A 12,513-nucleotide genomic window follows, 5' to 3' on the forward strand; every position below is an offset into this window, starting at 1 on the left:
CCAAAGCTCTTATGGATGTCATTCTGGAGGCCAGAAGGCCTAGTACCAGGAAAGCCTATTCGGATAAATGGAAGAGATTCTGTGCCTGGAACCAAGCTCACAGCCTTGACCCTCTTGTTCCAAACATTCCTCAGATACTACAATACTTAACTGAGATGCTGGACAAAGGCCTCTCCTCATCCATCAAGATCCACGCCTCTGCCATCTCTGCTCATTACAACACGGATCCACCAATTTTCTCTCTTCCTCTGTTAAAACAGTACCTCAGAGGGGATGAAAACTTAAGACCTCCCCGTAGAGCACCTACTCCAACTTGGGACTTCAACTTTGTTTTGGAAAAATTAACTTTACCTCCTTTTGAGCCAGCTGACACAGCAGAATTAAAATACATCTCTTGGAAAACTGCTCTGCTCCTGTCAATAACATCAGCACAAAGCGTTTCAGAATTACAGGCACTAATGGCAGCGGAACCTTTCTTCATTTTCCACCAGGACAGGGTGTCTTTAAGAACTAACCCTACGTTTATGCCAAAGGTGGTATCCAGTGTGGCTCTAAACCAAACTGTTCACCTGCCAACTTTTTATCCTAAACCACAGAATAAAGGGGAGACTACTGCATTCTTTGGACATTCACAGGCAGTTACGCTTCTACTTGGACAAAACCAAAGCTTTCAGAAAATCTGAGCAATTATTGTTAGCGTATCCTGCAGGAGCACAGGGAAAAGCCATTTCAAAACAGACTATTTCAAAATGGATAGGACATTGCATACGTTTCTGCTACACATACCATGGAAAACCTGTACCTAGCAGCATTAGATCTCACTCCACCAGGGCAACAACCACTTCAGCTGCCTTCCTCAGGGGAGTACCTACCAAGGATATTTTGGAAGCAGCAACTTGGAGTTCTATACACACCTTCACCAAGCATTACCATCTGCCTCTATACTCCTATACTCTAAATCCAGAGCTGGCTTCACCACTGCGGTGCTGCAGGGCCTTATAGCCACCCCTAATGACTTATAGTACCAGCCAACCTACCTCAGCTTTGGGATTCTACCCAAGTGTAATGACTGCAGCAGTGTAACACGATGAACATAGTACGGTTTTGTACCTACCATAAATGTAGATGTTAGAGTGTATACACTGCTGCAGTCCAGGTTACCCTCCCTCCTTCCCCTCTTACTGGCTAGTACGTACCTATGTTTTCTACCCTTTACTACCTATGGGGAGTATTTGCTGGTAGCTGTAAGTTGTTGCTTGCTTTTCTTATGTATGATGTCCTTCATGGATGCATCTGCAGTCATAACAACTGGGTTGTCCTGTCGTCAGGCAGCCCTTCGGTCGTCCGGATTCCAAAGTCTGGGTCCGGCTTCGGCTGATGTCGCACTTCACCCGACGTCATCTCTGCTGGTCTTCGGGTATAAAGGCATCAGCCGACGCCATTTTCCTCAGTCTTTCTTGCCGCGTGCCAAGCAGAAGCTGTTCGCAAGTGCCGGTCGGTCAGATCCAGAGATTACTACTACCGAATACTACTTCAAGACTTCTAAAAGCTAAGTACCCGTGGGACTCTTTCTTGCCTCAGCCGATGTCAGAAAAGTCAATAACTGTTTAACTTGTGGGAAACAAATACATACCTCATAAAGATTTCCACTCTTACTGTTTGCCTTGCTTAGGCCCAGACCACGACGTAGCAGCCTGTTCGCCTGCGCTTCCTTCAACCGACAACGCTAAGGCCGGTCGGAGTTTGCTGAACAGTTTTTCGCTCAGACTTTGCGTATATTATGCCGCCGGATCCTCCGACTACCCAAATTATTAAAAACGCAAGAAAAGACCGACACTCGCGTCCGCGGTTTCGCCGAAACCACGGTGAAGCAAGTCATGAGTGTCTCGGTTTCGCCGAAACCGAGAAAACTGGTCAATCTCCAGCCGAATCCATGGCTACTACTGAGGCTCCTGCTACCTTACCTGAATCGGCCTCAGAAATTTTGCCTACAACCGTGGTTTCTACTGATTTATCAGACACCATCCCTTTGGATGTCTCTACCCCAGCACGTGGTGCTGCTAGAGCCCCTGCAGCCATGTCTATCAAGGCCTTTGCCAGGGCCAAAGCAGCCAAATCTGCTAAGGCAGTGCCTGTTAAACCTCCCTCACACAGGCCCACTTCTAGTTCACAAATGCTTACTCTGGCAGAAGATTTAATATCCTTAATTAGGGGATCCCAATCTCACCCAGACAGGGCCTCTCAGCCCCCTGAAGAGAGACCTAGGACAGAGCCCCCCGAGCCAGTGTCCTCTGAGGCTTCTGCGGATGACTCCGACATTTCAGAACAGCCAGAGGACCCTTTATCCACATATGAAGACTCCGATGCTGAAGAATCCATTCCAGCTGCCTCTCCACCAGAGGAATTTTCCTTTGGGGAAACCTTGCATGCCATGAGAGAACAATTCCAATGGCAGGGACAAGATTTCTCAGACTCAAGAAAAAGGCTTAGGACCTTCCTACACTTACCACAACATAGGCCCTTAGCTATACCTCCTGTTTTACCTGTTGTGGATGACGATTTAATGATGTCTGCACTGCTCCTGATTCTTTACCTCCTGCCCCTGCCAAACCTGATAGATATTACAGGGTACCTGACACTCATCACCACCTATACAAGGCCCCACTGGCAAACCCCAAAACTATTTCCCAGGGGCCTAAGGCAGTAGCCTCGACCACAGCAAAAAACCCTATTCCTTCAGAAAGGGAATCCAGGTCCTTAGACAGATGGGGGAAAAAAGTTTACACCTCTGCTACTCTCTCCGCTAGAGCTTTAAACTGTCAATTTCACATGATCCAATACCAAGAGTTTATGCTTGATCAGTTAACTAAGAAAGTATCCTCTGATGAATCTTTAGACAAGAAATATGTATTAGAAATGGTAAATAACATACAACAGGTTAGTAACCATTCCTTAAAATGTGGCTATGATGCACTGGAGGCTTCATTTAGATCAGCCATGACTGGCACAGTGATAAGAAGACATGCATGGCTGAAAGAACAGGTCTTACCGGATCATGTTAAAGCAAAGCTATTAGATGCTCCCATGGATAAGACCAGTTTATTTGGTACACCTGCCCAGCAGGTAATGAAGAAAATGGAAGAAAAGGCAAAATCTGTACAAACAGTTAAAGATTTCTTACAGGTTCAGCCCCCAAGGTTTAGCAGGAACTGGCCTGCCAAAAATTGGTCCTTTCCTGACTCCACAAGATCCCAAAGGGGCAGAAACAGACGATCCAGAGGCAGAAATCAATCCAGAGGAGGTGCCTACAGAGGACGACAGTGGCAAGGTAATAAGAGGCACAGACACAACCACTGCCACTGCAACAGGACAATCACAGTGACTTGACTCTAACTCCGCCTACCAGGGAGCAAATAGCAGCACCATTAGGCGGAAAGTTAGCCTTATTTTCAAAAAATTGGCACTATATCACAAAAGACAAGTGGATTTTGCAAACCATAGACCAAGGCTACCGGTTCCACTTCCACACCTTGCCAGTAAAAAGAGGAATGCCAAACCTGCCTCCAAATCAAAAGATAGAAGCTCTACAGCAGATAACGAAATTATCCAAGATGAGAGCTGTGGAAAGAGTACCAATAACAGAACAGGGCAAAGGATTCTACTCCAGACTCTTCCTAGTACCAAGAAAAGAGAAAAGTTGGAGACCTATTCTCGACCTGTCCATCTTAAACACATATATCATTGTCCCAAAATTCAAAATGCTGACCCTACAGCAACTTCTTCCCATGCTGGGCAAGGAGTGTTGGCTGGTAACTCTAGATCTCAAGGAGGCATACCTGCACGTCCCCATTCGACCCAATTGCAGAAGATACCTCAGATTTCTTGCAGGATCAGAGCATTATCAATTCTCAGCATTGCCCTTTGGCTTATCTACTGCCCAGAGTATTCATAAAATGCCTGGCATCAGTAATCGCTCACTGCAGACTACAGGGAATCCAAATTTATCCATACCTGGACGACTGCCTGCTACAAGCGGACAACAAATGCAAGCTGACAACAGATTTACAAAGGGTCATTTACTTGCTACAAGCCCTGGGATACACAGTCAACTTACAAAAGTCAAGGCTGATACCATCCCAGACAAGAACATTCTTGGCTGAATTGGACACAGTAAAACAAATGGCATTCCTAACTACAGAAAAACAAAAAGAACTCCCTCTTTACTTCTTGGCATTAACAAGACAGAAAAAACTAACAGCAAGAAAAGTTCTGCAGGCCTTGGGCTTCATGGCATCATGCATAATCTTGGTACCACATGCCAGACTGCATATGAGAAAACTACAGTGGTACCTAAATAATTTATGGTCTCAACACAGGCACAGCCTAGAAGCAGAAATACCATTAATCCCATGCCTAAAACAGGAATTCCTCTGGTGGGCCCAAGCATGCCAGTCAAACCCAGGCCTACCCTTCCACAAGTTTCGAACAAGCCAAACCATCACAACAGACGCCTCAGACCTAGGATGGGGGCACATGCTGGACAAATGCGTACAAGGATTGTGGACTCAGGACCAGCTGCACTTGCACATAAACCAAAAAGAAATGCTGGCAGTAAAACTGGCAATCCAAAAATTCAGACCATTCCTCAAAGAAGGCCATTTGATGATAAGGACAGACAACACCACAGTCATGTGGTACATCAACAAACAGGGAGGCATTCATTCATACCCCCTATGCAGAATGATTTTGGACCTTTGGAATCTGGCTCTCAGCTACAACATCCAGTTACAGGCAATATTTGTACCGGGAAAAGAGAACACCCTAGCAGACATGTTAAGCAGAACCACCTCGGATGCTCACAAATGGATGCTACACCCAGACATCTTCAAGACCATCACAAAGAAATGGGGAATGCCACAAATAGATCTATTCGCTTCCCCTCTCAATCACCAGCTCAAAAAAATTCTGCACAAGGACATTCCACCCACTTGCATGGAAGGTGGATTCTCTTTCCTTCAGCTGGACAGGTCTGACAGCATATGCATTTCCACCTCTTCCCTTGATACACAAGGTATTACTGAAAATCAAAGAGGAACGTCCAAGGATAATCCTGATAGCTCCGAACTGGCCAAGACAACACTGGTACCCACTGCTGAGGAGCATGTCTCGAGAAAATGTGGTCAATACCCTGATGCCTTTGATGTTAACCCAGAACAACTACAGCATCATGCATCCAAACCTAAAAACTTTGCAGCTGACTGCCTGGAACATCACATAGCAGCTACTAAGCCAGATCTTTCCCAAAGGGTTAAAGACATTATCCTTGAAGCCCGCAGACCTTCAACAAGAAGGAACTATGCAGGAAAATGGAAAAGGTTTGTCATTTGGAGTACTGAAAGAGGAAAAGATGTGTCGAATATAGATATTGCAAACATTCTGGAGTATTTGGCAGAGCTTCTACATACAGGCCTGTCCTATTCCTCCATCAAGATACATGCATCAGCTATTTCAGCAGAATACAGCTTTGATCCACCTGTCTTTTCACATCCTCTACTCAGGCAGTTCCTCAGAGGGATCAAGAATGTAAAACCTCCAAGGAAACCACCATTACCAGCATGGGACTTGAACTTTGTGCTAGAGAAGTTGACACTCCCTCCGTTCGAACCAGCAGCAACAGCACCTATCATGGAAAACTGCTTTCCTACTGGCAATTACCTCAACAAGGAGGGTTTCGGAACTACAGGCCTTAATGGCAGTACAACCCTTCCTAATCTTCCATAAAGATAGTGTCCATGAGAACTAATCCTACATTTATGCCTAAGGTGGTATCCAGAGTGTCTTTAAACCAGGCAATCCACCTACCTACCTTCTTTCCCAATCCACAAAACAGAGGGGAAAGAATGCTGCATACCTTGGACGTACATAGACAGCTACGCTACTACCTGGACAGAACCAAAAGTAACAGAAAAACTGACCAGCTTTTGGTAGCCTATGCAACAGGGAGGGAAGGAAAAGCAATTTCCAAACAGACAATCTCCAAATGGATAGGAAATTGCATAAGATTTTGTTACTCCTTCCATGGAAAACCAATTCCACAGAACATAAGGCCTCATTCTACAAGGGCTACAGCCACTACCACAGCTTTCTTACGAGGAGTGGCAACCAAGGACATTATTGAGGCGGCTACTTGGACCTCCGTGCATACATTTGCCAAGCATTATAATTTACCTCTATATTCTAGATCCCGAGCAGGGTTTGCCACTGCTGTATTGCAAGGGATCCTAACCACACCATAATTTTATCATCCTCCTCCCCTAGTTGGCTATGGTATTCTACCCAGTTGTTATGACTGCAGATGCATCCATGAAGGACATAGTACAGTTTTGTACCTACCCTAAATGTAGTTGTCCGAACTGGATAGCATCTGCAGTCGGGATTACCCTCCCTCCTTCCCCTCTGTGGTACTCCTAGGGTATTTATCCTCCTAATAGCTAGCTGGGGAGGGGGAGTCTCTTATGGTGTATTTGTTTGTATATATGTACATACATGCTTATTTTTTGTGTTTGCCTTCTATCTTTTTGGAAACATTGGCATTTATCCAAAATTTAGCCTTCCAAGAGGGCAACTGGCATCTGGGGCAAGAAACACTGAGGAAAATGGCGTCGGCTGATGCCTTTATACCCGAAGACCAGCAGAGATGACGTCGGGTGAAGTGCGACATCAACCGAAGCCGGACCCAGACTTTGGAATCCGGCCGACCAAAGGGCTGCCTGACGACAGGACAACCCAGTTGTTATGACTGCAGATGCTATCCAGTTCGGACATCTACATTTATGGTAGGTACAAAACTGTACTTTTTATTAGCAATTGGAATTGCCTACCTATTTAGAGGCACCTGACATCTGGGGTAAGAAAAACTGAAGAAAATGGCGTCTGCTGCATCTTACATACCCCTGTTGCACTGACGTTAGGGAGGAGGCGACAGCAACCGATGCCAGACCAAGACTTTGGAACTCAGGCCGACTGGGGAACCGCCTGACGGCAGGATAACCCAAGTGTAATGACTGCAGCAAGTGTATACACTCTAACATCTACATTTATGGTAGGTACAAAACTGTACTATATGTGATCATAGTGCCATAAAACTGTCTTGCCAAATATTTGCATTACACAATATGAACTATTTAGACATTGGTATTGTTGGTCTTAAATATTTTCTTCTGTTCTATTTTCTTTAGTTTTCTGCATTCCCGTTTAAGAACAGCAACATTGCGTCATGATGCTGATGGTCAAGCAACTCTTCTAAATCTCCTTTTAAGAAACTATCTTCATTACAACCTTTATGATCAGGCAGAAAAGTTGGTCTCTAAATCAGTGTTTCCAGAGCAAGCAAACAATAATGAGTGGGCAAGATACCTTTTCTATACAGGTGAGAATAGCAGGAAATGCTGTAATAGTGTTATACTGACTTTTCTGTCTGGTTGCTTTCCTAGGTGTTCCTCGTACAGGTTCAACACGGTTGTATCCATAGATCTGATAAAAGTTGGTCCATCCACTGTAGCAAACAGGAATAATATTGCAGATGTTCTTCGTGTTTCACTGTTGCAGTCATTGCATTTGGGTTATCTGCTTGCAGTAGCCTTCAGTCTGCCTGATTATCAAAGGCTTGGGTCCTGCGTCGGTTACTGTCTCATCTTCCATGACGTCAGGTAGTCAGGGGTATAAAGCATGCAGCCGACGCCATTACATCAGTCTTTCTTGCCGTGCGGTGCCTGAAGCAGAAGCAGTTCGCAAGTGCCGGTTGGCTGACTCCTGAAATTTTCGTTTTAGAGTTTCAGAATCAAAGTCTTCAACTAAAGCTATGTACCCCGTTGGGGAAACTTTTTCTTGCTCTAAACCGATGTCAGTAAAAGTCAATAGTTGTATTTCTTGTGGAAAGCAAATACCTCCTAAAGATTTTCATTCGTACTGTGCTCCTTGCCTAGGCCCTGACCACGACGTACCTTGCTGTCAGTTTTGTGCCTTATTTAAACAACAAACTATTTGTTGTCTGTATATTTGCATAAATATTTTGGTACTCTGTTCAATTATACAGATATTGCTTCGGTAATCCATCCGACTAGTGACATTCTGAAAAAACACAAAGATAAAGACAGGGACAGGCCGCCTAAATCCAAAGATGCCGATGATGCTTCTCCTAAGCTAGTTGGCAGTTCGCCGGTACTCTGAGGCGCTTTCTCAGCCCTTGATACCCGCTACTTCAGATTCGCAGGCCTCTACTGAGACCCATTTGGAGTCCGGTATGCCGCAAGATGCTTCAACTGTGGAACCTGCGGATGTCTCTACCTTGGATGGGGTCCGGAGCCGCTGTGCAGGCACCGGCTTCTGAGGGTGTATTCAGGCCTACTAACTTGCATATTAAACCAACGTCATCTTCTTCTTCAAGGCCTAAAACTCGATCCATGCCTAGAAAACCGACGCCCAGACCACATGGTCAGGCCTCTATGCCTAAAAAACAAATGATAAGAATTGCTGAAGACCTTGTTACTTTAATCAGGGGAAGCCACCCTTCTCCCTCTAAGAGACCTAGGACTGAATTTGCTTATGATTCTTCTGATCAGAATTCTGAAATTTCTGTTTCCTCTGATGACCAGGGTTTACCCTTATCTGCCTATGAGGATTCTGATGCAGAGGACTCTATTCCTTCTGCTTCTCCATAGGATTTCTGTTTTGGTGCAACCTTGCATACTCTTAGGGAGCATTTTCGCTGGGAAAGCCAGGATTCCTCTGATTCTAAAAAGAGGCTTGGGTATTTCTTACTCCTGCCCCAACACAGGCCGTTAGCTATCCCCCCTGTACTTGACATTGTTGATGATGCCTTTTCGGAGTCTAGCTTGCCCCGGACTCCTTACCTCCTGCTCTCAGAAAACCAGATAGATATTACAGAGTTCCTAACTCTCACAAGTTCCTTTTTAAAAATCCTATTGCGGATCCTGAGACCATTTCACAGGGACCCAAGGGCATTAAGGCTTCTCCTGCCAAAAATCCTACGCCCTCTGATAGAGGTTCCAGGGCACTGGATAGATGGGGTAAGAAGGTATACACTTCTGCAACTTTGAACATTAGGGCCTTAAACTGCCATTTTCCTATGTTAAAATATCAGCAGCATATTATTGGATTACTTAAACAGAAAATGCTGTTGATTCCTGGCTGTGCTGAAAGTAAGGATTTACAGGATTTAATGCATTCTGCTGAACAAGTTGGAAAACATACTTTGCAGTGTGGTTTTGATTCAGTAGAGGCATCTTGCAGGGCTGCTGTTACTGGGTCTGTACTTAGAAGGCATGCTTGGCTTAAGGAGCAGTCTTTGCCAGATAATGTTAAAGCTAAATTGCTGTATGCTCCCTTAAACCAGGACCGCCTGTTTGGCAACAAAGAAGTAGTAGTAGTAGTACTTAAAAAGATGGAGGAAAAAGCTAAATCTATGCAAACTGTTAAAGATTTCCTGCAAGTACAGCCTCCAAGATTTAGTAGGCATTGGCCCTCTAAGAATTGGTTCTTTCCTGCCTCTTCCAGGCCTTCTCAGTCCAAACCCAGAACCAGCAGAACACTCAGGCTTCAGTCCCATGGTACGAACAGGACTAAGCAGTGGGGGGCTCCCACTTCCAAAGCAGGGAGTAGTAAGACTCCCCCTTATGATAAACTGTCTCAGTGACTTAACTTTAAAACTTCCAAGCCCTTCTCAACTGACTGCTCCTTTAGGGGGAAAGATTGCTCTGCAGGCAGAAACCTGGGAACTCCTTACCCATGACAAATGGGTTTTAAAAATAGTTTCCCAAGGATGCAGATTCCACTTCCACACTTTACCAGCCCCAAACGGTTGGCCAGATCTACCCCTAAATCAGTGGGCAGAGGCTCAAAAGCAAGTTCTCTCTCTCTCTCAAGTATAAGGGCTATTCAAACTGTCCTAGAAGAGGAAAGGGGACAAGGTTTCTACTCAAGACTTTTTCTGGTGCCCAGAAAAGACAACTCATGGCATCCTATCCTGGATCTCTCTATCCTAAACACTTTTTTGGTGATTCCAAAATTCAAGATGCTAACTCTTCACCAGGTGCTTCCTATGCTAGGCAAGGATGCCTGGTCGGCAACACTGGAATTAAAGGAAGCCTACCTGCACATCCCAATAAGGGAATCTTGCAGAAGATACACGCGCTTCAAAGCAGGCTTTATGCACTATCAGTTCTCTGCACTGCCCTTTGGCTTATCTACTGCGCCCAGGGTATTCACAAAGTGCCTAGCTCCAGTCATTGCATTTTGCAAGCAAAGAAATATTCAAATATACCCATACTTGGACGATTGTCAATTCAGGCAGAAAGCCAGGACATACTATTGAGTCATCTGGCATTTGTACAAAAAGTGCTAACTTTTCTGGGGTACACCATAAACAGAAAGAAATCACATCTGGTACCCTGCCAACAAATTGTATTCCTGGGAGCAAGCTGGAACACAACTTCCCAGATGGCTTTCCTCATGCCAGAGAAACAAGTTCATTTGACAGCTTACTTCAAACTAATGGCCACAAAGACCCTGCTATCTGCAAGACAAATACTGCAAGCCTTGAGGTTCATGGCCTCCTGCATTCTCCTAATTCCATATGCAAGACTGCAAATGAGGAAACTACAGTGGTATCTAAAAAGACTATGGTGTCAACATTCTCAGGATCTAGAAGCAATGATTCCTATCATACCTTGCCTACAGTTAGAGTTCCTTTGGTGAGCAGAGGCCTGCCACCAAAACAAGGGACTGCCATTCACTCTAACCACTGCCCCCAAACCCTAACAACAAGACGCATCAGACTATGCATGGGGGGCTCACTTGGCAGGGAGGTGCATTCAGGGCAAGTGGAACCCAAGTCAAATGCACCTGCATATCAATCAAAAAGAAATGTTAGCTGTACAGAATGCTCTGACAGCCTTCAAGGACCACATTCTTCCAGGACAATTAATGGTAAAGATGGACAGCACCACTGTTATGTGGTACATAAACAAGCAGAGAGTAACCCACTCATACCCTCTCTGCAGCCTAGCCATGGCTCTGTGGAACACAGCCTTGAGCTACCAAGTGCACCTACAGGCTCAATTCCTGCCAGGAAAGCTAAATACACTGGCAGACGATCTAAGCAGAAATCTCATGGACCCACACGAGTGGAAACTGGAACCAAAGACATTCAACATGTTGATAAACAAATGGGGGAGCCCAGCGATAGACCTGTTTGCCTCCCCTCAGAACTACCAATTATACAAATTCTGCACAAGGACTCCCACAAACAAGCTTGGAAAGTGGACGCCCTGTCCTTTACCTGGAAAAATCTATCAGTTTATGCCTTTCTTCCTCTGCCTCTCCTCTCCAAGGTACTACTAAAGATCAAACAGGACAATCCTAGGACAATACTGATTGCACCAGACTGGCCACGCCAACACTGGTACCCCCTCTTGTGCAGTGTGTCACTGCTGGCACCATGGCACCTGCCTCAGATCCCTAACCTGCAGTCCCAGCAGAAGGGCCAGATTCTGCACCCTCAGCTTCAAACCCTGAACCTGGCAGCCTGGCTAATTACCTGATCCTCTCCATTACCATCCCTCAGTAAACAAGTGTTCGATGTCATTCTGGAGGCAAGGAGGCCTAGTACTAGAAAATCTTCTGCTGAAAAATGGAAAAGATTCTGTTCCTGGAACCAAACTCTGGGGATGAGCACAGCAGCACCCAATTTACCTCAGATTCTTCAATACTTAATTGAGATGCTTCACAAGGGCCTTTCCTTTTCCTCCATCAAAATTCATGCCTCAGCCATTTCAGCTCATTACAACACAGAACCACCCCTCTTCTCTCATCCACTGCTCAAGCAGTTCCTCAGAGGGGACAAAACCTTAACACCACCCAGGAGGACCCCTACTCCAGTCTAGGATCTTAACTTTGTATTGGAAAAACTTAACTCTACCTCCTTTTGAGCCAGCTGCAAATGCAGAGTTGAAATTCCTTTCTTGGAAAACAGCCTTCCTTTTAGCCATCACTTCAGCAAGAAGGGTGTCTGAATTACAGGCCCTTATGGCAGTGTAGCCTTTCATCATCTTGCATGCGGACAGGGTATCCCTCAGGACCAATCCCTCTTTCATGCCCAAGGTAGTATTCAGTGTGGCTATTTGCCAACCTTCTTTTCTAATCCACAGAACAAAGGGGAACATATACTGCACTCCTTAGATGTGCACAGACAACTTAGATTTTACTTGGACAGGACTAAACCTCTCAGGAAATCTGAATATCTGCTGGTGGCATTTGCTGCAGGAGCAGAGGGTAAGACCATTTCAAAGCAAACTATTTCTAAATGGATAGGCCATTGCATTAATTTCTGCTATAAGCACCATGGAAAAACCTATCCCACAGGGGATAAAACCACATTTAACAAGGGCGGCATCTACCTCTACAGCCTTTCTTAGAGGTGTCCCTACCAGGGAC

General features: G+C 45.2%; 1 protein-coding gene across 1 annotated transcript in view; it reads left to right on the forward strand.

Annotated features, from left to right (window-relative positions):
• PSMD3 (proteasome 26S subunit, non-ATPase 3) overlaps nt 1-12,513 on the forward strand; it is an 816,031-nt gene that overhangs the window by 330,491 nt on the left and 473,027 nt on the right. Inside the window, exon 5 of the mRNA XM_044055035.1 lies at nt 7,239-7,429. Within this exon, the coding sequence (XP_043910970.1) occupies nt 7,239-7,429 (191 nt within the window). The remainder of the gene's footprint in view (nt 1-7,238; nt 7,430-12,513) is intronic.

The sequence above is a fragment of the Protopterus annectens genome, chromosome 13.part0 (genome assembly GCF_019279795.1).
Source record: "Protopterus annectens isolate FY-2018-M chromosome 13.part0, PAN1.0, whole genome shotgun sequence".
Lineage (NCBI taxonomy): Eukaryota > Metazoa > Chordata > Ceratodontiformes > Protopteridae > Protopterus > Protopterus annectens.